Here is a 23,675-nt window from a genome sequence, read left to right as displayed (position 1 = left end):
ATGCTGTCACAAGATCGAGCCATAGACAGCTTACCTCGTAAGTAATACTGAAAGGAACAGCCACGAATTGATGTGTCCGTTTTGGATGGCTTCGACGAGCTCCTCGAATGCAAAAATAACACCAGCGGATGTGTCAAAATGGCATCTAGTCTTTTGGAGGTGCTGTGCGGCCGAGACTATGTGTGCATTGTCCAATCTAGGGCCTAGGCCGCCGAACCATTGTCTTTTGGAAGGTATTTAACCATTTTGTTTCAGGTGACATCAATCACTACGTACTGAGAACAAGAACAGGGATCCGATCTCGAAACGAGACACCTAGTTGCGATGGTTGTTGTATCGCGTCGTTCAAGACGAATCGACTCCCATATTAGAAACCACCAATCCTTCACGTGCTGGAAACGAACAAGATGTCTGAGCGCTCGAGAACAATGCTGCGCCTTGATTATACCTGTCCATCTTGCGACACTTAACAATGAAGACCTTCGATGGGGTAGGGCAGGGTGGACCGGCTGGGAGGCTCGTATCAAGACAGGCCTAAGTCTCACAACTCGAATGTGGCAACTATCCCGAGATAGTTTGAGTCAACGACTTCAAAGTGGGGCAAAATTCTGCATTTGACATAACAAGCCAATCAGTCTGCGTATGAGGAAAGCAATAAACAATCACTGTCTATCGCATTTTCAACTTTCCATAGTCGTGCCGCCGTCGGGCCATGAGCGAAAAAAAAGTTAGAGGTGAGTCATATAAAGCTGAAAGTTGCGAATCGATTGATCGAGTATAGCTGTGACAAGCATAACAACCACATTCGATCATTCGACTGCTCCTGGCTTTCGCGGGCGGGAGGAAGTCGAGCTTAAATTCGAACTGACCGTTGGCAATTGCAGTGGGTGTACCCGCGCAAACATCATAGTTGATTTTTCAACACGTGACTGACGCATGGGGTTTGTTAATATGGCCGCTGATATCGATAGTAGCCGCCGGTCTACTACATCATGATTCTCAAGATCTCAAGCTCTCAAGTCAAGCAAGGTAGACGAGGAAAGCTACGAGATTACAGCACTAGTGGGTCACTTTCGTACTTGGACATAGCTCCTATCAATTAGTAGTGAATACTGCATTTGCTCATTCACACCGAATACTAACTGACTTTGCCTTCTTGCTAGCAGTTTGACTGCTCAGTTGACTTTGAAACCGGCCTATGTAACATATCGTAACATTTGCATCTCTGCCGACTTCTGTAGGTGCCGATTAAGCGGCGCGGTAGAAGTGATGGTACGATTGCTGACGAGACAGGGATGAATAGTTGAAACGCGGCGTTTATCATTATCGCACCCACAGCGGAAACCGGCCGGATTCAATCAAGTCGGGCCACGAAATCCCTATCTACGAGTTACTCACTATTCAAGTACTCAAGTTTCAAGTTCACCATTCACCGACCCCACTTTCCTTCAGTATGACCGTAGTTTCAAATAGTCCTGCTATGTGGCCGTCTATCGGATTTTATAGCGGTGAAAGCTATTATACAGGTTCGTGAAGCAAGCCGGTTAATGTTGGCTCTATCATCGACTTTTTAGTAATTGGTTACGCAGTTGTGTCCAGTGTTGCGGTACTATACGACTGGGGTGAGCAGGACATGGGGTGCCACTAGTTACCAAGAAGTTGCTGATGTCTCCATACTACTCCCAAGTGCTGACATTCGATCAAGAGGTAGGTTGATGTCATTGCCAGAGCTGCCGTCTCATCACTAATGGTTTTGTAGGTTGAACTAGTTTGGGTGAGTATAGTACTATGTTAGAAGTCCAAGGACTACTGGACGACTTTCGGTATGGATCCCAAATAGAAGCGACGCTGGTCCGTCATGAGTGTCTTGTATCTCGCTGTACGTACTTTCTCAAGTTACAATTGGCAAGTGCGCTTACCTTACGACATTCCAGTTGCGCTATGGTGGAATAATGTATGCTGTGTACGTTTGCAAGGCCAACACGTTAGCACTGTACTAATAAGCCATCTCTTGTAACCAGCTTCGATATACCGGGTGTGTGTCTCCGACTCTTCGTGTCTTTTCAAATATACCAAACTGGGGCATGTAGCAAATATCACGACAGTCTACGTGACAGATGCTGTGAGTAATCCGAGCAATGCGTCCCATTATCGTCCAGCTCACGATTCTCTCATGTAGGGGTGAGGAAATTTTTGATATTGTTGATTAAATGTAACATTTAGACAGCTGTGAGATCGAACTTAGTCCCATATAATGCTCATTACTGATTGTCTTGCAGGCACGTTTTTCGATTTCGAACAATGGTGGATGTTTAGCATCGCAAACATCATCCTGGGAGGTGAGCTACTTGGCTTCAATATATCACTAGTGCTATTGACTTGACTGAAATATCATGCTAGTGATCATGATTTTTCGGCTGCATGCCATGTATCAGCGATCGAGAAAGATGCTCATCTTTCTCGTTGTATTCTTCTTTACCGTGACGATCAGCAGCGGAGTGATCACGGTAATACAAAGCACACATCTTACAGCAGGTAGGCTTCGTTAATGCACGAAGGGCTTCAGAAAGGTTAGGCTCACAAGACAAATAACAGAGGAGCTCGTCCTCTCCGGTATTTATCAGTGCAATTACGGGGGAAATAGCCTTCTTCTATCAGCCATCACTTGGATACTCGGCACTGTATGGGAAGTTTCCGCGTTGTATCTTTCAGTCAGGGTTGCTATAAACCATTTTCGTGAACGACTATCGACAGGATCGATTATTGAGGACTGTTTCATGATGTTAATAAAAAGTCATGTATTTTACTTTGCAAGGTGAGCTCGTAACTTGAGCGACTTATCGTTTTAACGTTGATGTTTTCATGTTCTAGCTTTGCTGCCGTTGCTTCCTTCCGCATTAGCTTGCTCTCTCCAAATTTACCGGTGGGCCCATCCGTTACTGACTCACATCCATCTGACTGCTCTTCGATTGTGCAGAGCGGAAATTCTGCAGGAGCTGAGCTTTATTACGCTATTGCGCTACTTTCCGCACTCTTGCAGATGTTTTTACTGGGACCGCGCCTCGTTCTCAGCGTTCGAGAACACAGCACTAGGCTCGTGAATAACTTCGACGAAGCAACTGGCGCGACTACACTTGCCTTCCAGGAGAGTGCAGTCGTGTCGACTGGTGGTGATGAGTAGTAGGGGAAGATATTGATATCTTGGCGTTGGTGTATTGCAGGGAGGCTGTTTGGATTTCGGAGTTTCATCGTGGTACTGATTGATATGTTTTTTTATGTTTGAGAAATAGCCTCGTCATATGTTTCCATACACATTCAATGATGCTTCGAATCTGATGAACGCACGTACCATCGTAACAAATATTATGCTGGATATCGAGGGTAACGGGAATATGTATCATGATCAGGCTGTCCAGATCGCTGTTGTTGACAATATTATCATATTCTATACAAGTGGTCGCTCTATTGCAAAAGCAGACTTGTGCATGCTATATTTGCGCTGTCTTTCTTATCATTTCCTCCTGCAAATAAGCATAACGTATCTCGACGGCTTTTGACTCGGGATAATGCAGTATATAGTTGACCACGAGTAAAAGGATCTGTTGTAAGATTGAGAACTGTGCGAGAGAAAGAGACCTAGGCTGGCAGCCATTGGAAGTAGTCGCGCAAGCTAGTTGCCAAGGAATCCAATTGGAGCGGTAAGTATGAAAAGAAAACGCAATACGTCGAATGCTGTGGTTCCCGAGATTGTTGAGCAGTTGCACTTCGAGAATCGACGACGTAGAGCTGTTACTGTACTCATACATTTCTCACCAAGCCCTTTCCCTTTTCGACCGAGAGGTTGCGTTGAATCGCGCACACGCAATTTATCTCGAGATCCAGTCGATGAGGAGGGATTCCGGATGCAGGAAACATTGCTAAGTACCCTGGTGTTTATCCAGGCGCGTCAATAGGTGCATGGCCCGCTTCTTTTACGATGTAATAGCAATCTGCGAATCTTTTAGCATTTCATTCAGTGCATCGTCATTCTACACTCACAGTAGTCACCAGGTAGCTCGAGTGTCTAGAATTTGATCGTTGAATTCGTCGACCAATAGGTTTCGTGAAGTACGTCTGTGAATGACCTCAATTCTGAATTCTCAACAGGGAATAGGGATGTTTTGTGGGATGATATAAGGTGATGAGTCCACAAAAAAGGTCATATGTGAGGTCATACCTTGTAAGTTATACCGGAAGGTACATGATGTGTCCGTTATGACGAGCTCCTCGAACTTGAATGCAAACAATAACACCAGTGGATGCGTGCTGTAAAATGGACAGCAAGTCTTGAGACGATGCGTGCGTTGTCCAATCTAGGCCAAAAAAACCATTGTATCAAGGTATTCGAATGTTTTATTGCAAACATAGGTTAATTTTTCAACACGTGACTGACGCGTCGTGTTTATCCAGGCAAGCACGCACAAATATTCGTAACCGGTGGGATATCCTGGAATCGGCTCCCCGTCGAATAAGTATCTTGCCAGCATTACCCCACATTCAACGATATTCCGCCAACATTATGATTTCTACTACCTTTTACGTTGCTTCACGTTTCACCATTACGGCCTTAATCTCGGTATCGTTCTTCGAGGAAACGGTTCTCCGTCCAATCCGATCTGGACCAAGGAAGGGTACCGCCGGCCTCGTCGTGTCGGCATTCAAGTCGACAATTATCTTGATCCTAGCTGCCGATGAGGCCGCTTCAATGTATCTGAGCAACGATACCAGTGCACCCTCCACTGGCGAGCATGTTCCCGATGCAACACCAAGGCTGCTGAGAACGACGTGCCCAGCGTGCAAGTTACATCAAGGTACTCCGGATCGTCACCCACCCGTGAATTTCGTGTTGCCAGTTCCAGCCCGGAGGTCTTTTCTACAGTCATCTCCATCTTCAGTGTCATCTTCACCTGTATTCAGATCGACAATGTCGCACAACATAACTACTCTCGATTTGTCATACTCAGGCAATTGTAAGCGCCTCTCCATCACATCGAATACTACCCTTGTAGCCTGCGACGGCGACCGCTTGAAGGACGTCTTGCTACCATCCTCATTGTCATCGTCACCTGTATTCATATCAACAATGCCCGACGACATCACTACTACCCTCGATTTGTCACATTTCAACAATTGTAAGCGCCTCTCCATCGCATCAGATACTACCCTTGTAGCCTGCGACGACGACTACTCGAAGGACGTCTTGCTACCATCTTCATTGTCATCGTCACCTGTATTCAAATCAACAATGTCACACAACATCACTACTCTCGACCTCTCGATCATATCAGATACTTCCTTGGTAGCCTGCGACGACGACCGCTTGAAGGACGTCTTGCTACTATTTTCATCATCATCGTCACCTGTATTCAGACCAACACCCAACGACATCACTACTACCCTCGATTTGTCACATTTCAGCAATTGTAAGCGCCCCTCTATCGCATCAGATACTACCCTTGTAGCCTGTGATGATGACTCAAATGACATCTTCTCTGACAAGGTACGGAGCATCATATCTAACTTTTCATTGCCTAACATTCGGTTTGCTCCAGGTCAACTACGCTATGCCACAGCCTGGGGTGCAAGCACCAGCGCACACTACAGATAATGTCCGCATTGATGTCCCAGCCTCAAGCACAACTATCGACATCATTAGCCCCTTCTGTATGCCGTATGTTCGGCCACTTGTCCTAGTCGACAAATGTCAGACAATGCCTACGTGTACTGCTAACCGGTCTGTTCCTGGATCCGTACACCTCATGGATGCCTTGCTTCAGACGACAAATTCCCTCTGTAGCAGTCCATCTGTAGTCCCCAAGGATGACTGCATACACGTGGAGGGCGTCTTCACTGGCACTGATGAAGCATTAGACACCAAAGACGTCGAACACCACATCGACACCCTGCCCCCATGCATGCCAGCTCTCATCACCAACAATGGTCTTGTCATCGAAAATGCTCTCCCTGTCGAAAATGCTCTCGCCATCCGCAATGTTCCCTCTCATCCGCTAAACTTTCGGCCACTTGCTCTACTCAATAGCCTCCCAATGTCGTTGTCTACGAAAACTGACACTAGCCCATCTGAATCCGCCCGACCCACTCACGTGCTAGCTCAGAAGACCAAGGCTGCTGCTTCCTGGCTAAAGCCTCTGATACTCGTTACTAAATATGCCGCTGATCGACTCATCCCTCTACCTCTCACAGCGCTTCCTGAGAAGTCGCGCCCATATAAACTGCAGCAGCAGAAGGTACGGGCATATTCATCGTCAGGCTTGGCATGTCACTCATCATACTTCGTTAGCGCAAACCTGCTAGATCTTTACGAATGGACTCTGCTTGCCACAGCATCGTGCGTTCTCGCCTCCGGCGACACGCTCACAGGATCGGTCGGTCATTCCTTTTCATACCGTAATTGCTTATTGATTTCGGTATTACTAGTCGGCCACCTTGCGCAAGTCTGCAAACAGATTTGTGTCGATCAATTATCCCTCATGGACGGCTGGGTCACTGTCATGGCGGAGGTGGGGCTCACCTCGATGCTGGTCGGCAACCACCGGAAGTCGCCAGGATCGCAGCTCCCTCTTACATTAGACGCATTTTATATTTTAGAGCCTGGCTCGCGAATCAAGGCCCGTCTTGCGTCACTTTGCCATCGAACAAATGCAGTCGTCGCCATGATTCCAGCTACCACCACTTTTCCACCTTTGCTACCCCGGCGAGACACTTGCTGACACCTCCGACGTTTTACGCCCCTCCGCTGCGGCTTCACTAATACCTACAACACTGACAACTACCGCCTACTGACAACGAACACTGATAGCCCGCCAAGGTCACAGGCCACATACCAACGAGAAAATACGACGCCATCATGACATGCATCATGATACTAACGCCATGACACTATCAAGCGAGATCACTCTCATGAACGACGCTACGACGCTCAGACAAAGACCCTTTCATGATACTTACGACAGACAAAGCCTATCACCGCGGTTCACGACATTCTGGACTTGCTCAACACAGGCCACAAGCTGATGAGAAGAGTACAACATCATCACGACCATTTAATGACATGCATCACGATAATGCCACAACACTACCAAGCAAGACCACTCACGACACTCAATTTTGCGATACTTACTACGGACAACACCTATCACCACGGTTCACGACATTTCAGACTCACTCAACATAGGCGACAAGCTGACCAGAAGAGTATGGCATGCATCACGATACTAACACCACACCACTGGCAAGCAAGACCACCCACGACACTCAGACAAACACCATTTCACGACACTCACGACAGCCAACACTCACCTCCATAATACAACGATATCCATGACGCTACGATGCCATCAGAATGTTTCGCGAGACTCACGCTACCACAATACCATCAACAAGGACCACTTTCCGTTGCTCACTACTAATCTCATCGTGACCCACGTCCCAGTCATCATTGGCAAACATGATGCTGACAGCGAAACAAATTTGACTTTTAGAGACCGAGTAACTTCATCAGTTTGCTAATCATGCTCGACTCAGATATCTGCATTACTTGTTTTCCTGACTCGCACTGCCTACTCTACGTCATCTTGTATTTACTGAATAATCCTTGATGATAAGATTCTTTGCCTCAGGCTGCTCACGTATCTTTGGAATGAATGCTCGCGACCGGATTCGTCCGTGGAGATTGAAAAATACTTTTCCTCTTAGAGCTATTTGCTGTGCAGTAGTACTATCGACACAGTTTCTTCAAGTTGTCGACCCGGCATTCTCTTGACGTTGGTTTCGCTTAGGCTGTCTGCTACCTGCTCCAGAGGTTTACCACCAATCAAACCGTTTTCGACAGCTTACTGGCAGGCCAAAGAGTGAACCAGAATCTTTCTTTCAAGGATAAGCTTCATTTATCGAGCCTTGCCAAGTTGCGGCCGTGCCTCAGACTCCAAGGGCTACCGGTCATCATGATCTAATTCGATTACAGAATTCCTATGATGTTGTAAGTCCGAGTCTGCTGTCAACGTTTCCGGTGGTGGGACTCGGAGTTAGGTTGATCTAGGCCTGTATTGTTAATGAATTAATTATTCCGCTGACGCCTTGAAAAAACTCGAGTCCTGATATCCCTGACAGCGAGCTGCAACACGAATAGCTTTTTGAGACAGTATCGATAGGTCAGTGACTTCACCTTGATTTCATACAACAATAAACTCAATGCATGCACAGCCAATCGGAGAGCCGATAGTTCGAGTCCTGGATGTTCCGATCATAGGACAGCATCATTAGAAGTCCACCTCGGCTTTGCCACACACCGACACTATCCCTCAAATAGGACGGTGTTCTCAAACGAGTGGTCAAACCAAATTTATCGGATGGTAGCTATTATGCAAGTCTGTGAAACACATCAGATGTGAATGCCGCCTACAATCATGATCTCACAGCATTTCCCTGATCCGTCGGCGCCAGCCGCAATGTACAAGAAGCTCTCGGCGAGAAACGGCATCGATATGAACAGTTGTTGCAATTGCGCATAAATCCATCAACAGGTTTTAGAAACGCGGTGTCTATATCGCCACAGCGAAAACCAGCCTAGATTCAATCAAGTCTGGCCGCGCGATGTACTATATTAGTACTCATTACTCAAGTTCGCCATTCACTGACCCCACTCCCTTCAATATGACCCTAGTCTCAAATAATCCCAACATGTGGCCATATATCGAATTTGATCGAATGGGCAGCTATTATGTAGGTTCGTGAAGCAAGCTGGTTGTTGTTGGCTATATCATCGACTTTTTAGTAATTGGTCCCACAGTTGCGTCCACAGTCGTGGTGATATACGATTGGGGTAAGCAGGACACGGGTTACTAGTTGTTGAAGAAGTTCCTGATGTTTCTATGCCACTCTCAAGCTCTGACATTCGAACGAGAGGTAGGTTGATGTCATTGCCAGAGCTGCCGTCTCATCACTGACTGTTTTCCAGGTTGAACTAGTCTGGGTGTGCGCAGTACTACTATGTTAGAAGTCTAAGGACAACTAGATGATTTCTGATATGAACTCGAAATAGAAGCGACGCTGTTCTGTCATGAGTGTCTTATATCTCGTTGTACGTACCTTACCAAGTTACAATTGGCAAGTGCGTTTACCTTACGACATTCCAGTTGCGCTATGGTGGAATAATATATGCTGTGTACGTTTGCAAGGCCAACATGTTAGCACTGTACTAATAAGCCATCTCTCGTAACCAGCCTCGATATACCGGGTGTGTCTCTCCGACTCTTCGTGTCTTCGTACATATACCGAACTGTGGCATGTAGCAAGTATCACGACAGTCTACGTAACAGATGCTGTGAGTAATCCGAGCAATGCGTCCCATTATCGTCCAACTCACGATTCTCATGTAGGGGCGAGTGACATTCTCGATATTTTTGATCAAATGTAACATCTGAACAGCTGTAATATTGGACTTAATCCCCTATAATGCTCATTGCTGATAGTCTTTTTCAGGCATTTTTTTCGATTTCGAACAATGGTGGATATTTACCATCGCAAACATCATCCTGGGCGGTGAGCTACTCGGCTTCAATATATCACTAATACTATTAATTTTGCTGAAATATCATGCTAGTAATCATGATTACTCGGTTGCATGCCATGTATCAGCGATCGAGAAAAATGCTCATCTTTCTCGTTGTATTCTTCCTTACCGTGACGATCACCAGCGGAGTAATCACGGTAATACAAAGCATACATATTACAGCAGGTAAGATTTGGTAATGCATGAAGGATTTCAGAGTGTCAGACTCACAAGACAAATAACAGAGGAGCTCATCCTTTCTGGTGCTTATCAGTGCAGTTCCGAGGGAGGTAACCTCCTTTTATTAGCCATCACTTGGATACTCGGCACTGTATGGGAAGCTCTTGTGTTGTATCTTTCAGTCCGTATTGCTATCAAGCATTTCCGCGAACGACTATCGACAGGATCGACTATTGAGGACTGTTTCACGGTGTTAATAAAAAGTCACGTATTTTACTTCGCAAGGTGAGCTCGTAACATGAGCGACTCATTGTCTTAACGCTGAAGTTCTGCACATCCTAGCTTTGTTGCCGTTGCTTCCCTCCACATGAGCTTGCTCTCTCCAAATGTACAGGCGCGTCCATCCGCTACTGACTCATATCCATCTGACTGCTCCTCGATTGTGCAGAACGGAATTTCCGCGGAAGATGCGCTTTATCATGGGGTTGTGCTACTTTTCTCGCTCTTGCAGATGTTTTTGCTGGGACCGCGTCTCATCCTCAGCGTTCGAGAACATAGCACTAGACTTGTGGACGGAGAAACTTCCATGGCTACGATTGCATTCCAGGAGCGCACAGCCGTGTCGACTAATAGTGGTGTGTAGTATGGGAATACTCCATGGCATTGATATCTTGGCATCGGTGTATTGCAGGGAGGTCGAGAATGCTGCTTGGATTTCGAAGTTTCGCCTGGTACCGTATGGTTGATATGTAATTTCAATTATGTTTGAGAAATGGCCTCGCCGTGTATTCAACACGTGTAGTAGATGTGACTGGCTAGGCGTCGGCGCGCATCCCTAGCCCTAAAAGTTATAACTAACTAAGCACTTATCGTCGATTAGCAAGTTTACATAATGAGCCTTCCGACGAAGTAACTTTCAAACTAGAATCAATTGCGAGATGACCGATGTGATCAGCTTGCTCACATTTTCAGATACATCCAAGGCATTTACAGCTTACCGGTCCACAGTAGTCGACGTTGATAATCAGTCGGCATCTCATCCACGCAAAACCCCACGCTTGGACGCTGACTCTGACTCCGGTTCTGCATCCAGGTCGCGCGATAGTGGTAAAGGCAAGAATGTCGACAGAGGTGGCCCAGTAAGTATTCAGGTCCATGGTTTTGCAGGTTTGCATTCCATTTTTTTCTCGAGGTGTGGCGCTCATGTCAAGATGGTGGGCATTGTAGGCGGTATCATCGGATCTGCGCTGAACAAGGTTTCTGATAACTTGTTTGTGCGGCTATCTCGCAGCATCAGGGCACTCTTGGAGAAAGGATCTAATGAGTTGAGTACGACGTATGAGGGTGTCTACACCGCATGTCGAGGCGTTGTGTGTGTTGCTGGGAGGGGCGAGGGGTTGTATGAGATGTTGAAAGCCGAAATCCATAGATGCGTCAATCGGCTGGCGGAAGAGCTTGAGAAGACCAATAAGGAGGGTGTAGAGTGGATCGGACATTTCGTCGAGACTTGTGCATGGTTCGAGGGACAAGTGGTGAGTGACATACAATGAGTTTGGGGATTTGCCAGGTTATTGATTCACGGATTCATGTCAAGGCACTGCTGGAATCACTCCTTACCTACCTCGATCGTGCTTACGTGCTCAAGAATCCTAGTCTTCCTTCCATTCAGTGAGTTTTCCTTCATGAAAACTCTTTGCACGTGCTGACGCTCAGAACTTCAGCGACCTCGCATTCACTCGTTTCAGAGAGCGCATATTTAGCGGTTATTTCATCGTGGAAAAGCTTCAGAAAGGCATCTCCACATGGGTCACATGGGAGAGGAACGAAGGGTACGTTCTTCGATGTTCATTCCATTCGTCTGCCTATACACAACACTCACCCATCAACCAGACAGGTACACATCCACCGCCCCTTCCTTAAAGAGCTCGTCTCCCACCTCATCACACACCACGTTTACGATGCCATCTTCGAGCGACACTTCGTCGAGCAGACTCGGGAGTACTTCTCAAAAGAGTCGTATCAGATGGTCGAGGTCGAGAAAGCCAAGGCGAAGGTATTCCTTGCGCACTGCAACCAGCGGACGAATGAGGAGCAGGGTAGAGCAAGGGATGTGATGCTTGATGGTACGATTGCGCTTGTAAAGGATGCCGCTATTCGGGCGCTGTTTGAGGGGAGGCTAGAGTGGATGGCTAAAGAAGGTTAGTATGCCTGAGTTCATGGAGTCGTCGTGCTGACATTGCATTGTGCAGTCTTCATGGAATGCAAGGGCACTGCTGACTTGAAGAAAGCGTATGCGTTGTTTTCATCGGTAGACGGCCTGCCCGTGCTTTGCCGGGAGTTCAAGGCTTATGTCCAGGCGGGTGTCTCGTCATCTCTTTCCCCAAACTCGCGCTGATATATTCATGCTCTAGAAAACAGTTCAAGATCTCGTGAAAGATGCATCCAAGGACGACGAGATGGTCAACCGTCTCCTCGAGTTCAAGTCCTTTGCAGATACGACACTGAAGGAAGCATTCCTCGATCCCTCCACTAAGCAAAACAACCAAGACTTTTCCTACGGGCTGATCGATGCGTTCACCAAGGGGTTCAAGGCGCGGCGCAACAAGCCTGCCGAGCAGATTGCGAAGCATGTCGATAGACTCATGCGCCACGGACAGCGGGGCATATCGGATGCTGCGTTTGAGGCATTGCTGGATGCTGCTCTTGCTCTCTATAGGTTTACGGATGATAAGGATGTGTTTAGGACGTTTTATCATCGGGCGCTAGCGAAGAGATTGTTGCTGGAACGCAGTGCATCTGATGATTTTGAGAAGGCCATGCTCAAGAAACTCAAAGAGAGTATGTGATAGGATACCTTTTGTTTTTGAAGTCGCGTGCTGATCATTGGTGGGTAGAATATGATCCAGAGTTTGGGATGGGAGATCATATGTTCAACGACCTTGCGCTTTCGCGAGATATCATGCGGGAGTATCACGCTCGTATCAGGGATGACAGCTCCGCAAAGAAACTCTCTGTCATGGTATTGCAACGCAGCGTCTGGCCGTTCCTTGCGCGAAAGAAAGATGTGGACTTGCCTTCTTCGGTGAGCGATACGGTTTCCGGTGTCCGCATGAGCTCATGACAATGACTAGATGCAAGCAGATCTCAATCATTACACAACTTTTTACAAGATCAAACATCAGGGGCATAAACTCGATTGGGATCATTCGCTTGGGACAGCTACGGTAAAGGCGCGGTTTGCGGCTGGCCCTAAAGACCTCACAGTCAGCTTATACCAAGCTGTTGTGCTACTTCTCTTCAACAAGGAGACAGAGATCGGGTATAGGTACATCCTAGAGGAGACGCGTATGGGCAAGTATCGGTTAATTTTCACGATTGTTATGAGATACTGACGTGAGTTCTAAAATAGACGACGGGGAGCTGAAGAGGACGTTGCAGAGTCTGGCATGCGCGAACAAGAAGGTGTTGAAGAAGCGTCCGGTAGGGAAGGACGTGAACGATAACGACGTCTTTTACTTTAATCCGGAGTTCACCGATCCGCGGGCGAAGGTGCACATCAACTCTATTCAGGCGAAGGAGACGGTAGGTTTCTCTTCTTGTGATGAAGCGCATCTACACCTCTTATTCGGTTGGTTGTCTTGTAGGCCGAGGAAAACCAACGGACTCAATCGCACATCGAGGGAGACCGGAAGCACTATTTGGATGCAGCGATTGTGCGGATTATGAAAGCAAAGAAGGAGCTTTCACATGAGCAGTTGAAGAATGAGACGATTGATGCTGTGAAGAGTCACTTTGTGCCGGACGTGAGCGTTATTAAGCAACGGATTGACGGGCTTGTCGAGCAGGAGTATTTGAGACGAGATGAGGAGGACCGCAATTTGTATATTTACGTAGCGTAGGGACATATGATGTGTACTAACGACGTGATATAGGTGCATCGTTTGTTGGCGATCGTGGCTCAACGTTCAACGCTCATGTCTGTTTTTGAGGCTCATTTAACATCTGCACATGCACGAGGAATCAGAAGGAAGAACACTTTCCTTTGTTGATAGCGTAGCTCGACATCATACACCAGCGGTTTTCACGGCTCTGTCACTACCTTTCCTTTTTGGATGACGATGAGATGGAACTATTGGCCGAACGGTATTCAAAATCTGTCTGGGCACTGTCGTATCATGCAATTGGTCCACTGAGACAGGTCTAAATCAGCGGATGGATTCGACCGGACCATCAGCGTTGTCCAACATGGTCCTCAGAAATTCGGATATTTTTCGATGGAGGTTCTCTAGGTAGCGGTAAACTGTTTGCAGACCAGCGAGAAAATGATGGCTTACTGGCACGGTCGACCGCTTGGATATATTCTTCATTTGCGTCTTGCGTTTGTTGTTCCAGTGCTTGAAGTCGGTTTGCCTGTTCCACAGTTATATTTTAGCTGTATCAAAACCTGCGTGCGCCTGACCTGCTGCTGTTCTGGTTCAGGGACCGGTAACGACTGAATGAGATATTCGATTTGTTTTGCCTTAACGATAAGATCTTGAACGAGCTCGTTCATGTTTGCTAAAACGTTGTTTAATCACCACGACTGCGCGCATGCCCAGTCACACACCTTCGAATAATCCGGGGCATCGTACTTATCCGGATTGCGAATCTTTGTTATAGGTATCCGCTCGCTGACTTGCAGGAACGTAGACCTGGCAGTAAGGTAGGTGATAGTGCTTGACATGATTGTCAGGAGCTGAAACGTGCTGCTTAAATTTTTTGATTGAGTTAAAAGGGAATGGAGCGCCCACGCGTTGGATCTCATCTTGAAGTTGAGTGATACGGTCCATGTGCGAGAGTTCCTGCAGCATGGCGCTGCCGGAGGGGCAGGGAGCTTGTGTGGCGGAATCTTGGCTGTAGGTTTGACAGCTTGGATCGTGATGCTTACTCATCACACTTGATCTGCTACAACCAACATGGGGAATGATGGAGGCAGCATTCCCGACAGACGCGACCTCGTAAAGAGCAAAAAGAAGGCAGAACAAGCAGACAAGGCAAATCAGACTCGTGCTGTATGGTTTTTCTGTGCTCTTTCAAAGGTGAGCATCTTTTGTTTCGGCGGCTGAATGCTTCTCATGGACTTCCTAGCGTCCCTTGCAAGAGCCTATCGTGTCTTGTGCTCTTGGGAAACTGTATAACAAGGATGCCATAATTGAACATCTACTTGATAAGACCGCCTATGGAGATGCGGCGAAAATATGCGGACATATACGTTCGTTGAAGGTACGTGATAGCTCTGGTATCACCATTAGCATTTAACTGACCTATCACTCGTTAGGACATCAAAGTCCTTAAACTAACACAAATATCTCCACCTCCTCCGCCTGATTCATCTGCTGATGTCGCCAAGTTCGTGTGCCCGCTGACGTTCAAGGAAATGAACGGCGGACAACCTTTCGTTTACATCTTGACTTGTGGATGCGTTTTCTCTCAATCTGGTCTACGTACCGTCCTTGGTTCTTCGCCTTCGAACGGAAATACTACCGCGGACGAACAACTAGAAGTCTGTCCACAGTGCGCGACCAAATTCTCTAGGTCGTCTGACATTTTTATGATAAACCCACCCTTGGAAGAGGAGGAACGTATGTATGCTACGATGGAACTTCGTCGTTCACTAGAGCCTGTGAAGAAGTCAAAGAAGCGTAAGGCTGGTGCAGATGCTGTGGCTGACGAGGTCGGTACCAAGAAGAAGAAAGCATCCCCAGAGGGTCATTCGCCTTCTCCGGCACCAGGTTCGAACCCGAAGATATCTGCAGCGTCGCGATCTCTTGCTCAGAGTCTCGCTGTGGAAGAGGCGAAGAGGAAGGCTGGCATGAGCGATGCGGTCAAGTCGTTATACCGGGACAAGAACGATGCTCCTAGGAAGGAAACATTTATGACTATGGGTACTTTTACAAGAGTGAGTCGTTCATTTGCTCATCGCATTGGTTCGAGACGCTGACTTGAGTTTTGTACAGTATGCGTAAATACCGACTTTTATCGGGTGTAGCTCTGTGTATAATACTACATTAATTCATCCATTTTACGGCTCCTCATGGTAACCAGGAGGTTGCATTGTAGATGGTGGGTAAAAGTGGTCCCAGGAATCAGCTTCTTTTCAATACATTTCAATTGAATCAAAGATGTCTGCGATAGGAAAAGATTCACTTATGAAACTGTGACACTAATGTACAAAAAAGCGCAAAAAACGAGGCACGAGGGTAGTTCAGATCGGTCATATAGCTGGGTACATCTATTCTGAAAAGAACGTCAATGATGTAAATTATCACTTGATAAAATCTACTTACCATGCATGGGCTCAGATGGCATTCGATATGTCGGCATCCTGCACCTTTCGACATTTTAAAACACTGAGCTCGTCGTCAACACTATGGATAGCCTTCCTGCTTTCATTGCAAGAGACAACAAGAGCTTCGGGATCTCCGTGAGCAGTAGACAGTGACTCCCGGTCGAGTAACACATTGAGTAACCATTGTGATTCTTTCTCTGCCCTACGGAACCTGCCCTCTGCATCACAAGACAATGATGTCAAGACAGTCTCCAGCCTGTTCGATACTTCGACCTGCCATTGTTTCGCATAGTATTCCATACGAAGAAACTCGCGAACGGCCTCCTTGTAATGGACAACACAACGGAAGGAGTGAGCGCTCATTCCCTCTACGTATTTTAGAAACGTCTGCTTCGACTAGAAAATATGATGCATGTCATGAATATTATGAATTTGGTGTATGGCATACCTCGTGGCTCATAGGTTCCAATGAGTCGCTGTCGTCGTAGATATGTCTGAGCAACATTGTCTCAAAGTGGTACTTCTCTTGGAGAGACAGTGACGGGAGATAGGGATGCGTAGAACTTGGTGTCACAGGAAGATCATACTCTGCATCCGAGTCTATCGTTGTTATATGTAAGTCTTATGCACTAAATGATCATGAGTTCTTAATACCTGACTCGGTCAATCTGATTGACCGGGGAGAGCTCGGAGGTGAGATTGAATGCGATGAACTCAGTACAGGAGGAGGTGAGCTTGGCTTGTGGCTGGAAATGGTGGGAGTGTAAGGACGGGGGCTCTGAAGCTTGGGTGCGGAAGAACGTAGACTCGGGAGGTCGAGATCACAGGGAGAGTTAGTAGCGACCGAAGCTATTGGATCCATTTTTCAGCGGGGAGTTACTTGGTCGGCTTAAGGGCGGCTGCATACTGTGAGTACTAATAGGTAAGTGACTAGTGAATAGGAATCGGAGTTTGAAAGCTTCTGATGCATTTCTCGATTCGAGCCCTTTGCGGCAGGTCGTGAGGACAGTAATCTGATAATTTAGATGTTGTATGGTTTGTTTCTTTTGCTCAAATGTATAGGTTCTGGCCGCTGAATTTTTCAGCTTTAGCAAGGATCTTGATCCTTCCACCTGCAACAGATGTAATGACTCGTAATTTGGAAAACAGCTACGACAAACAAATGGTTCGGCTCAGGGTAGGATCGTGCCATTGCAAGGGCTCACTCAAACTCTGCCGGTCTTTTTGTCCAGGCCCCTTCACACGACAGGCGCATTTTCCACCTCCGAGGTGCGGTCAATCGACTTCCACAGCCTCGCTTGCGCGCGCGGCATTTATACACTACGATACAAGAGGGAGGGTTGGCACCACCGTTGAGGTTCTTTACTATCCCGCAGAATGCCAGTTCATTATCTACAAACTACAATTCGTTGTTCATCCGTCCCAGAATGTCCATGACCGCAACTCGTTCAAATAAGGTTGACTTCCCTAGTGCTTGTGAAATGAATTTATCTCTCGATTTGGGTGTCATGCGAAACAGTTGACGTAGATGTTCGTCTGTGCAGAGGCCAGCCCGGACGATGGCTGAATGGAAATGAAGAAGACTTGGTGTTGCTGAATCTAAGCGAGCGGATAGGAGAGCTATACGTGACGAGGCAGACCGGGTACGTCTGCCTATCAGGCCGAGTTCTGGAGAGACGCAAGGACAACTGGGAAGCGGCTTTCGACGACAGTGACACTGTAGGATATGTTGGGCAATAAACTTTACAGTGGAATAGGAAATCCAAACCTGTGTCTTCCGAGCCAATTTCAGCTGATTGTCATTTGTTAGCACGATCCATTGGCAATCCTCAAAAGATGATCAAAATCACCTTTTCTTCAACCAATTTAAGACGTTGGAAATACAGGTTACGAACCAGTACATCAACCGCCCAGCCGTCTTCGTATTGTATCATGAACGATAATTCTGCGTCCAGTAGTACCTGCAATCCGGATTTCAGACTCGAACATGACCGCGCTTTGTCAAAGTACAATGGAATAATATATCTCACCTCGCGTTTTAGAAAATCCAAGCGAGATTGAGGCAGATCTCCGTACAGTTTGGATAGGTCCAAATGACGAATAATCAATTTTCGAATTTTTCTCTTAATAGAGGCAATAAGCTGAGCCTTCAACACGATACAAATTTCAACAGTCACTTGCCTTGGCATACCTGAGGGTACATTGGTCGATGCGTAACGCTGAATTGAAACAGCGTATAGGAGTTCGAGATTGAAAGAGTTTTCTGAAGGTTCTCTGCGAAGGGCGCTTGATAACGAAGAAATCTGCGTCTGGCGATGCTGCTCAGCCATCGTTATCATGCACGAGTATGATGATAAGTTGATTGTCGTCCGAACAACAACGGTGCACAAAACCCACATCTTCTGGAGTCGCCTATACTCTGCACAGACCAGGCGGAGGAAGACATTCTTTGGTAGGTCTGTCTGCAGCGGCTGCTCAACGATTATCAATTTATCACGATAGTCTTTGATGATTTGGCAGCTGAGTCGCGTGCATTCTTTGTTCACTATGATCTCAGCGCGTGTGCCCGTCTTCTCGGCCTGTTCTCCTATTAAGGCTATCGTAAAATGGATATAAAATACCTAAATGTATATGACTTGCCTCGATCCCTCTTCTTGCGGCTGCCGATGTTTAATGTCCGATGAGATACCCAGTCGATGTGCCAGATTTTGCCTATCTTTGAGGAATCGAGCGCGATAACTCGAACGCGAGGAGCTAAGGTTGAGAACCCTCGATTCCGGACTTCAAAATGACCCTGATAACTCCTTCGAAGACACCGCACATCCCCTTCCGTTCACCCTCGTGTCAGTGATTAATCGATCACCCCATACCAAGTACCGAAAACTGTGACTCAACGACTAAGAGGCGGGTGCGAGTCTGTCTGAGTGAGTCGACTTGAACACGTGAATCTCAAACGATCAGTGATCATGAAGAGTTGTTCTGATCGGGAGAAATGTTCTTCATGCAACTAACTTCAAGTTGGATGATTCTGTCGTTGATCCGGATCTGCCTCTGCGTGAGTAGTTGTACAAGTCAAGCTGCTGACTCGGAATTGCAGTGACCTACAATTTGTGGCATTAATGAGGTCGCAAGTGGCATTCTGTGACAGCCTCGTGCCTCGGCTGTCACAGAATTTAGTCTACGCGTGAGTTTAGTAAGGTGGCGTAACGCACCTTCATCTGCAAAACCACTGAAATGAACGCTTAACTTACGCGCGTTACGGACACTTACGAACGCTTACGACTTCAGTAGCGCACTCATGCGATTGGTGGAGATGCTGAACACCAATATAACGCACTAGTATCTGGCTGATAAAACTCAAGCCTGATTATCTTTCGGTGATAAGATGCGATAGCAATAGTCAATACAATTGATCATGCTAATCTAGCCATGGTCTATGCAAATTCAGTACTAAATGTATGGTAGCTCTCTTTGTCCGCAAAGTTGTTCAAAAAGAAACGCTCGTGGCGTTCCAAACAAGTGGCTGACGAAATATCACTGGCCACTTTCTCGCCGAAACATGGTATGAGTTCAATAGCGTGTGTTACGTCTGTAATTTGCACCACAGCGCCCTGCCTATAACGATTACCAGTATTATCTTGAACGTATGAACGCTCCACGGTCCACATTGAAAGTTCGGGTTGTTCGTCAGGAGAGGCGATAAAGTGGAAGTATTGGACGTAAAGAAGCGGAGTAGAAAGGTATGTTGGAAGGTCTAAGTTGGATCCTCGTCGAATTATTGGCTGGAAAACCAGTCGGACCTGTGCGACGCGACTGCCTGGAAGAAGTGATAAAATCAGTACTAAAAACCAGTACAAAAACATACATACTCGTTTGGCCATCATCTCTCATGGTTTCAATGAGAACTGTATCACAGTTGCTGAAGGGGAAATCCTCACTAGGTGGGTAAGCTTGTATCACTCTGCTTGGCATTATGATTCGTGGCTGGAATGCTGAGTGAAGCTGTAGTCAGAATTTGTTCCATGTAGAGAGGCGCCCATATTTGTCGTCCCAGAGGCTATGCTCGCCCATGGACTGGGATGAACGATGCATGAAATCGGTGAGCATGATATCAAAGTCAGGGAGCGAGTATTTTGTGCGAATCTCAACTGGGGACAGAGATTTGTAATCCAGCGTTACATTCAGTTGAAAGGCGGTGAGTGCATCTCCAGAGAGAATGCCTTTGAGGAAGTGGTTGCGGACAGGTCGAGGACCATGGACGGACTTCGCTTCGTCAGGGAGAACTCGGGAAACCCAGGAGAGCGCAGGGTTGGTGGTTATGACATCTTCATCCTCGGCGTGTATAGCATTGACTAGTGATGCGCCGCGAGAATGCAACAGCGCAAACAGGTCAAAGATCTCCATTGCTTCTTGCCGGTTCAGGATCCGCACACACTGCAATGCAAAATCTTTGCTTTGCCGACTTGTCCGACTGAACAGATCCTTACAGTGTGTGATGAGCAAGCGCTCCGTCACATCAGCCTGAAAACTGCATCAGGGAGCCCAGTCTCTCCACCGTCCCACAAAAGCTTTGCAGTAGCTCGAGTTTAGGGATGAAAAAATCTTCTTTCGCACCATTCTTCCCCCTCCTTGCCTCAGCATCAACGATGGCATCCTTGAAGGAGTGGAAATCCGCAAGTGCCTGTGCCATGGACTTCAGTGAGTCAGGTGAATGAACTGGATTTTGTGCGAGGTAGATGAAGTCTATGAGAGCATGAATTGCACGAATGAATCTGGGTGGAGTGGCCCCTGCGATTGACGCTGACAATAGTGCGTTGGATATCTCTGTGCTCACGCCCGGTCATTTGCTTAATGTGGGTGACACCTTTTGCAAAGTGGCGTGTCCCAACACGTTTATGCTGAATGGCGAAGCGGGCATTGAGCTCATGCTTGCCCACTGGCCTCCTTGACCCAATTGAGTGGATGATCAAAGAAAAACTTATGGCAAGTATGGAGGATTTCAGCAGCAAGGAAGACAGACGGACAGGCGTACTTCCAATCACGCCAAAATGGCATATGAACTCTGGAAAGATAGATAGCTTTAGCCACTTTCTGGAATTTGTCCAGGTCCCAAGGATCAATTGTTTTGGATATGTCGACAATGAGTTGTAGCATATGCCGGCCAGTACGAGGGGGGTGGAGTGTGCCATCACCGAATTCCTTTTGTGTTGCCATGGTCAGAGGGGATGCACTTTTACTAGTTGCAGCGATCATATTGGCCTCTGGCAGGTCGCATACATGAGCAATGAGAGGTGTAAAGACATAACGAATATATCGGAAGGGATCTGACATGAAACAGCCTTCTGCTGCTGTGGCCTTGAGATTGGCTAAAATGAGATCCATACATTTGTGCCATAGTCATGCCTGTAGGATTGTCTGATAGTCCGGATGCACTTTGAACTTGACAATGGGCATATAGCCTACACAGCGCCAAGCTCGTAACGTTGCCTTAGAGCGAACTTCGGAGTCGATATTGCCGATGGTGATGAAGACCGGATGCATCTCGAGCCCACCGGTGACTCGTGTTACAGGAGTTTTATCGGAACCTAATATGATTGGGACTTGAGTTGTGCCCATAGGAAGATGATCCTAGAAAATCCATCAAATTACAACCAGTAGACTGACAGCAAATATACCTGAATTTTCCATGCCATGTCAGCGCTCATATAATCTCCATATTCGTGCTGATCTCCAGCTTGGACGACATGTGGGTCAAATGTCATATGATTAGCAAAAATTGGATCACTGAAAAGTTGCTTGACCACATCTAACGCATTGCGCCAAATGAGCTCTATAGGCTGAGATGTCTTGTAACCGGTGAATGCGATTTGAGAGACTTTCCACTCCGTGAAGCAGGGTAGCGTATCCATCCAGCCTATGAGTTGATCCTTCGAAGTGAAAGATGGTCTTTCACGAGTGTCAAACTGTGGGCATAGGATCAGACTTGAAGGTAGGAGCTTAAGTTCATGGTTACCCATGTCAGCTTCAAGAACTTGGCGATCTGAGTTTGAGTAAGATTTTCGACTAAGAACTTCCCCAATTGCCATTCGGCTTCGTCATGAAAAGGGTAGTAAGTGTTTTCCTTACGCCAATATGCATACTCGTCGTCTTCCAGCTTATCAAGCATGTTTTTGCCAGTTCCAAAAATGTATCCAGAGTGTGGATGACAACGACCAGTAGCGGGTATATAGCCAGTCGGATGGTTACCTTGACGAAATGCAGGAGGGAGAGGCAATTCTTGTGGACGTGCATCGGATGGCCAGCAAGTAGACTGAGAATTGAGATGGGCTGTGATTAATTCAATCGTTGGAAAGGCTCCTTGACAGTTGGGACAAAGCCTGTCAAAGTATGAAGGTATGTCTGTTCGTTGAGCAAAAATTGTACGCACATTGTAAGCTTTGCTTTGCGGTATAAAGTTGTATACACTCTGGCAGCACACTGCAAATAATCTTCAAGTCTTTGAAACTCCGCTGACCTGCGCATTCGCTCAGAATCATTAGCAAAGTACTCAGTAATACTCGACTTCTGGATGATGAATACATCCTCTCCTCCATGCTCCCCCCCTCAATCAAGCAGTCCCTCTAATTCTAGTGGAGCTTCTAGTGGTGGAACTCTTGTCGAATCATCAACATATGACCTCGCCAAATATAAAGGCATATCATCATCCAGAATTCACGTTCTGTCCAAGCAGATAAACTCAGACAAATCCCCTGAATTGATGATCTCTGTGCTTTCTCCAACTGGGTCACACCATTCTCTCCCCTTTATGGATGAAGTGCCGAGCCCTCCAGATGGCAAAGAGAGCCTATTCTTTAGGCATTCTGATACTCCACCTCCAGGTGCTTCCCCTCGTGCACAGTACCTGCGGGAACGAATGTCCAGGAAACATCAGCCATACCCTCTCCACCCAGCTCCACTAGAGCTTCAGTTTGCAGCTCGTGTAACAGGGAGGGTACGCCAACCAGAATTCACTCCCGAAGAAACTGAACAGGTATTTTTTCTTACAATCGTTCATTCATTCTCATGTTAATTATTGCAAGAATGAACAACTAGCAGAGAGAGGCTTGTCACAATTGAGCCTCGCAACTCTGTACAAGGCATACAAAGCGAAGCTGGCTTCCCGTGAGACTGCACGCCAACGTCTGTTGACGACAACATGGGAGATTGAAGAGGCCAATGTAGAGAATCATGCCTCTCATGGTGTGATATGGCACTTTACACTAGGAAGTATACAGCACAAACTTGCAGTATCATTCTGTGTGCTATCTGCAGCGATTCCTATACAAGGCGCAGCTTTCCCGCGCAACACGCGCCATGCGCGCACACTTCCTGTGCTTCGCGATGTATATGTGTGCGCACGCGTTCCCGCACTTGAGCGCCCTATAGTGCCAGCCATCCAGAAGCATCCATCCACTGTCCACCAAGCCCTCTAGTGCGTATATTTCCATTTCTTTTATTAGCATATCATTCCACCTTTATTTTTATCATGGTTTCTCACTCATATATATCTTTACATAC

At 46.9% G+C, this 23,675-nt stretch overlaps 7 protein-coding genes across 7 annotated transcripts; 3 read left to right on the top strand and 4 right to left on the bottom strand.

Moving 5' to 3' along the window:
- Positions 1 to 4,558: 4,558 nt before the first annotated feature.
- Positions 4,559 to 6,770, top strand: F5891DRAFT_1180385 (uncharacterized protein; the record flags this gene model as incomplete). The annotated part of the gene is made up of 4 exons (XM_041365923.1): positions 4,559 to 5,539; positions 5,592 to 6,287; positions 6,341 to 6,425; positions 6,478 to 6,770. 4 exons carry the CDS (start codon positions 4,559 to 4,561, stop codon positions 6,768 to 6,770), a joined length of 2,055 nt encoding a protein of 684 aa, XP_041234394.1.
- A 3,917-nt stretch (positions 6,771 to 10,687) lies between these two features.
- Positions 10,688 to 13,783, top strand: F5891DRAFT_27631 (Cullin family-domain-containing protein). Its single transcript, XM_041371178.1, has 11 exons — positions 10,688 to 10,957; positions 11,018 to 11,322; positions 11,385 to 11,458; positions 11,512 to 11,619; positions 11,681 to 11,988; positions 12,040 to 12,146; positions 12,202 to 12,628; positions 12,685 to 12,872; positions 12,922 to 13,141; positions 13,200 to 13,372; positions 13,435 to 13,783. Exons 1-11 carry the CDS (start codon positions 10,729 to 10,731, stop codon positions 13,687 to 13,689), a joined length of 2,394 nt encoding a protein of 797 aa, XP_041234393.1. The 5' UTR covers positions 10,688 to 10,728; the 3' UTR covers positions 13,690 to 13,783.
- Positions 13,784 to 13,995: 212 nt separating this feature from the next.
- On the bottom strand, positions 13,996 to 14,640 carry F5891DRAFT_937985 (uncharacterized protein; the record flags this gene model as incomplete). The annotated part of the gene is made up of 5 exons (XM_041374143.1): positions 13,996 to 14,075; positions 14,125 to 14,200; positions 14,250 to 14,347; positions 14,393 to 14,525; positions 14,581 to 14,640. The coding sequence occupies 5 exons, from the start codon at positions 14,638 to 14,640 to the stop codon at positions 13,996 to 13,998; spliced, it is 447 nt and encodes a 148-aa protein (XP_041234392.1).
- Positions 14,641 to 14,745: 105 nt separating this feature from the next.
- On the top strand, positions 14,746 to 15,795 carry F5891DRAFT_1180382 (Rtf2 RING-finger-domain-containing protein; the record flags this gene model as incomplete). Its single annotated transcript, XM_041365922.1, has 4 exons — positions 14,746 to 14,868; positions 14,918 to 15,052; positions 15,108 to 15,728; positions 15,787 to 15,795. The coding sequence occupies 4 exons, from the start codon at positions 14,746 to 14,748 to the stop codon at positions 15,793 to 15,795; spliced, it is 888 nt and encodes a 295-aa protein (XP_041234391.1).
- F5891DRAFT_27788 (uncharacterized protein) lies at positions 15,787 to 17,049 on the bottom strand. Its single transcript, XM_041371184.1, has 4 exons — positions 16,773 to 17,049; positions 16,567 to 16,718; positions 16,117 to 16,514; positions 15,787 to 16,066 (listed from the first exon to the last, which is right to left on the bottom strand). Exons 1-3 carry the CDS (start codon positions 16,978 to 16,980, stop codon positions 16,128 to 16,130), a joined length of 747 nt encoding a protein of 248 aa, XP_041234390.1. The 5' UTR covers positions 16,981 to 17,049; the 3' UTR covers positions 15,787 to 16,066; positions 16,117 to 16,127.
- Positions 17,050 to 17,090: 41 nt separating this feature from the next.
- Positions 17,091 to 18,849, bottom strand: F5891DRAFT_27390 (uncharacterized protein). Its single transcript, XM_041371157.1, has 7 exons — positions 18,759 to 18,849; positions 18,516 to 18,705; positions 18,300 to 18,427; positions 18,149 to 18,241; positions 17,969 to 18,079; positions 17,887 to 17,910; positions 17,091 to 17,835 (listed from the first exon to the last, which is right to left on the bottom strand). Exons 2-7 carry the CDS (start codon positions 18,562 to 18,564, stop codon positions 17,518 to 17,520), a joined length of 723 nt encoding a protein of 240 aa, XP_041234389.1. The 5' UTR covers positions 18,565 to 18,705; positions 18,759 to 18,849; the 3' UTR covers positions 17,091 to 17,517.
- Positions 18,850 to 19,349: 500 nt separating this feature from the next.
- Positions 19,350 to 22,284, bottom strand: F5891DRAFT_1206313 (uncharacterized protein; the record flags this gene model as incomplete). Its single annotated transcript, XM_041369034.1, has 11 exons — positions 19,350 to 19,413; positions 19,570 to 19,935; positions 19,988 to 20,110; positions 20,204 to 20,639; positions 20,674 to 20,918; positions 20,953 to 21,046; positions 21,069 to 21,209; positions 21,396 to 21,473; positions 21,552 to 21,746; positions 21,794 to 22,081; positions 22,132 to 22,284. The coding sequence occupies 11 exons, from the start codon at positions 22,282 to 22,284 to the stop codon at positions 19,403 to 19,405; spliced, it is 2,130 nt and encodes a 709-aa protein (XP_041234388.1). The 3' UTR covers positions 19,350 to 19,402.
- Positions 22,285 to 23,675: the final 1,391 nt, after the last annotated feature.

This window comes from Suillus fuscotomentosus, assembly GCF_016647785.1.
Source record: "Suillus fuscotomentosus strain FC203 chromosome Unknown F5891scaffold_1, whole genome shotgun sequence".
NCBI classification, from domain to species: domain Eukaryota; kingdom Fungi; phylum Basidiomycota; class Agaricomycetes; order Boletales; family Suillaceae; genus Suillus; species Suillus fuscotomentosus.
This window is presented reverse-complemented; position numbering and strand designations above follow the sequence as displayed.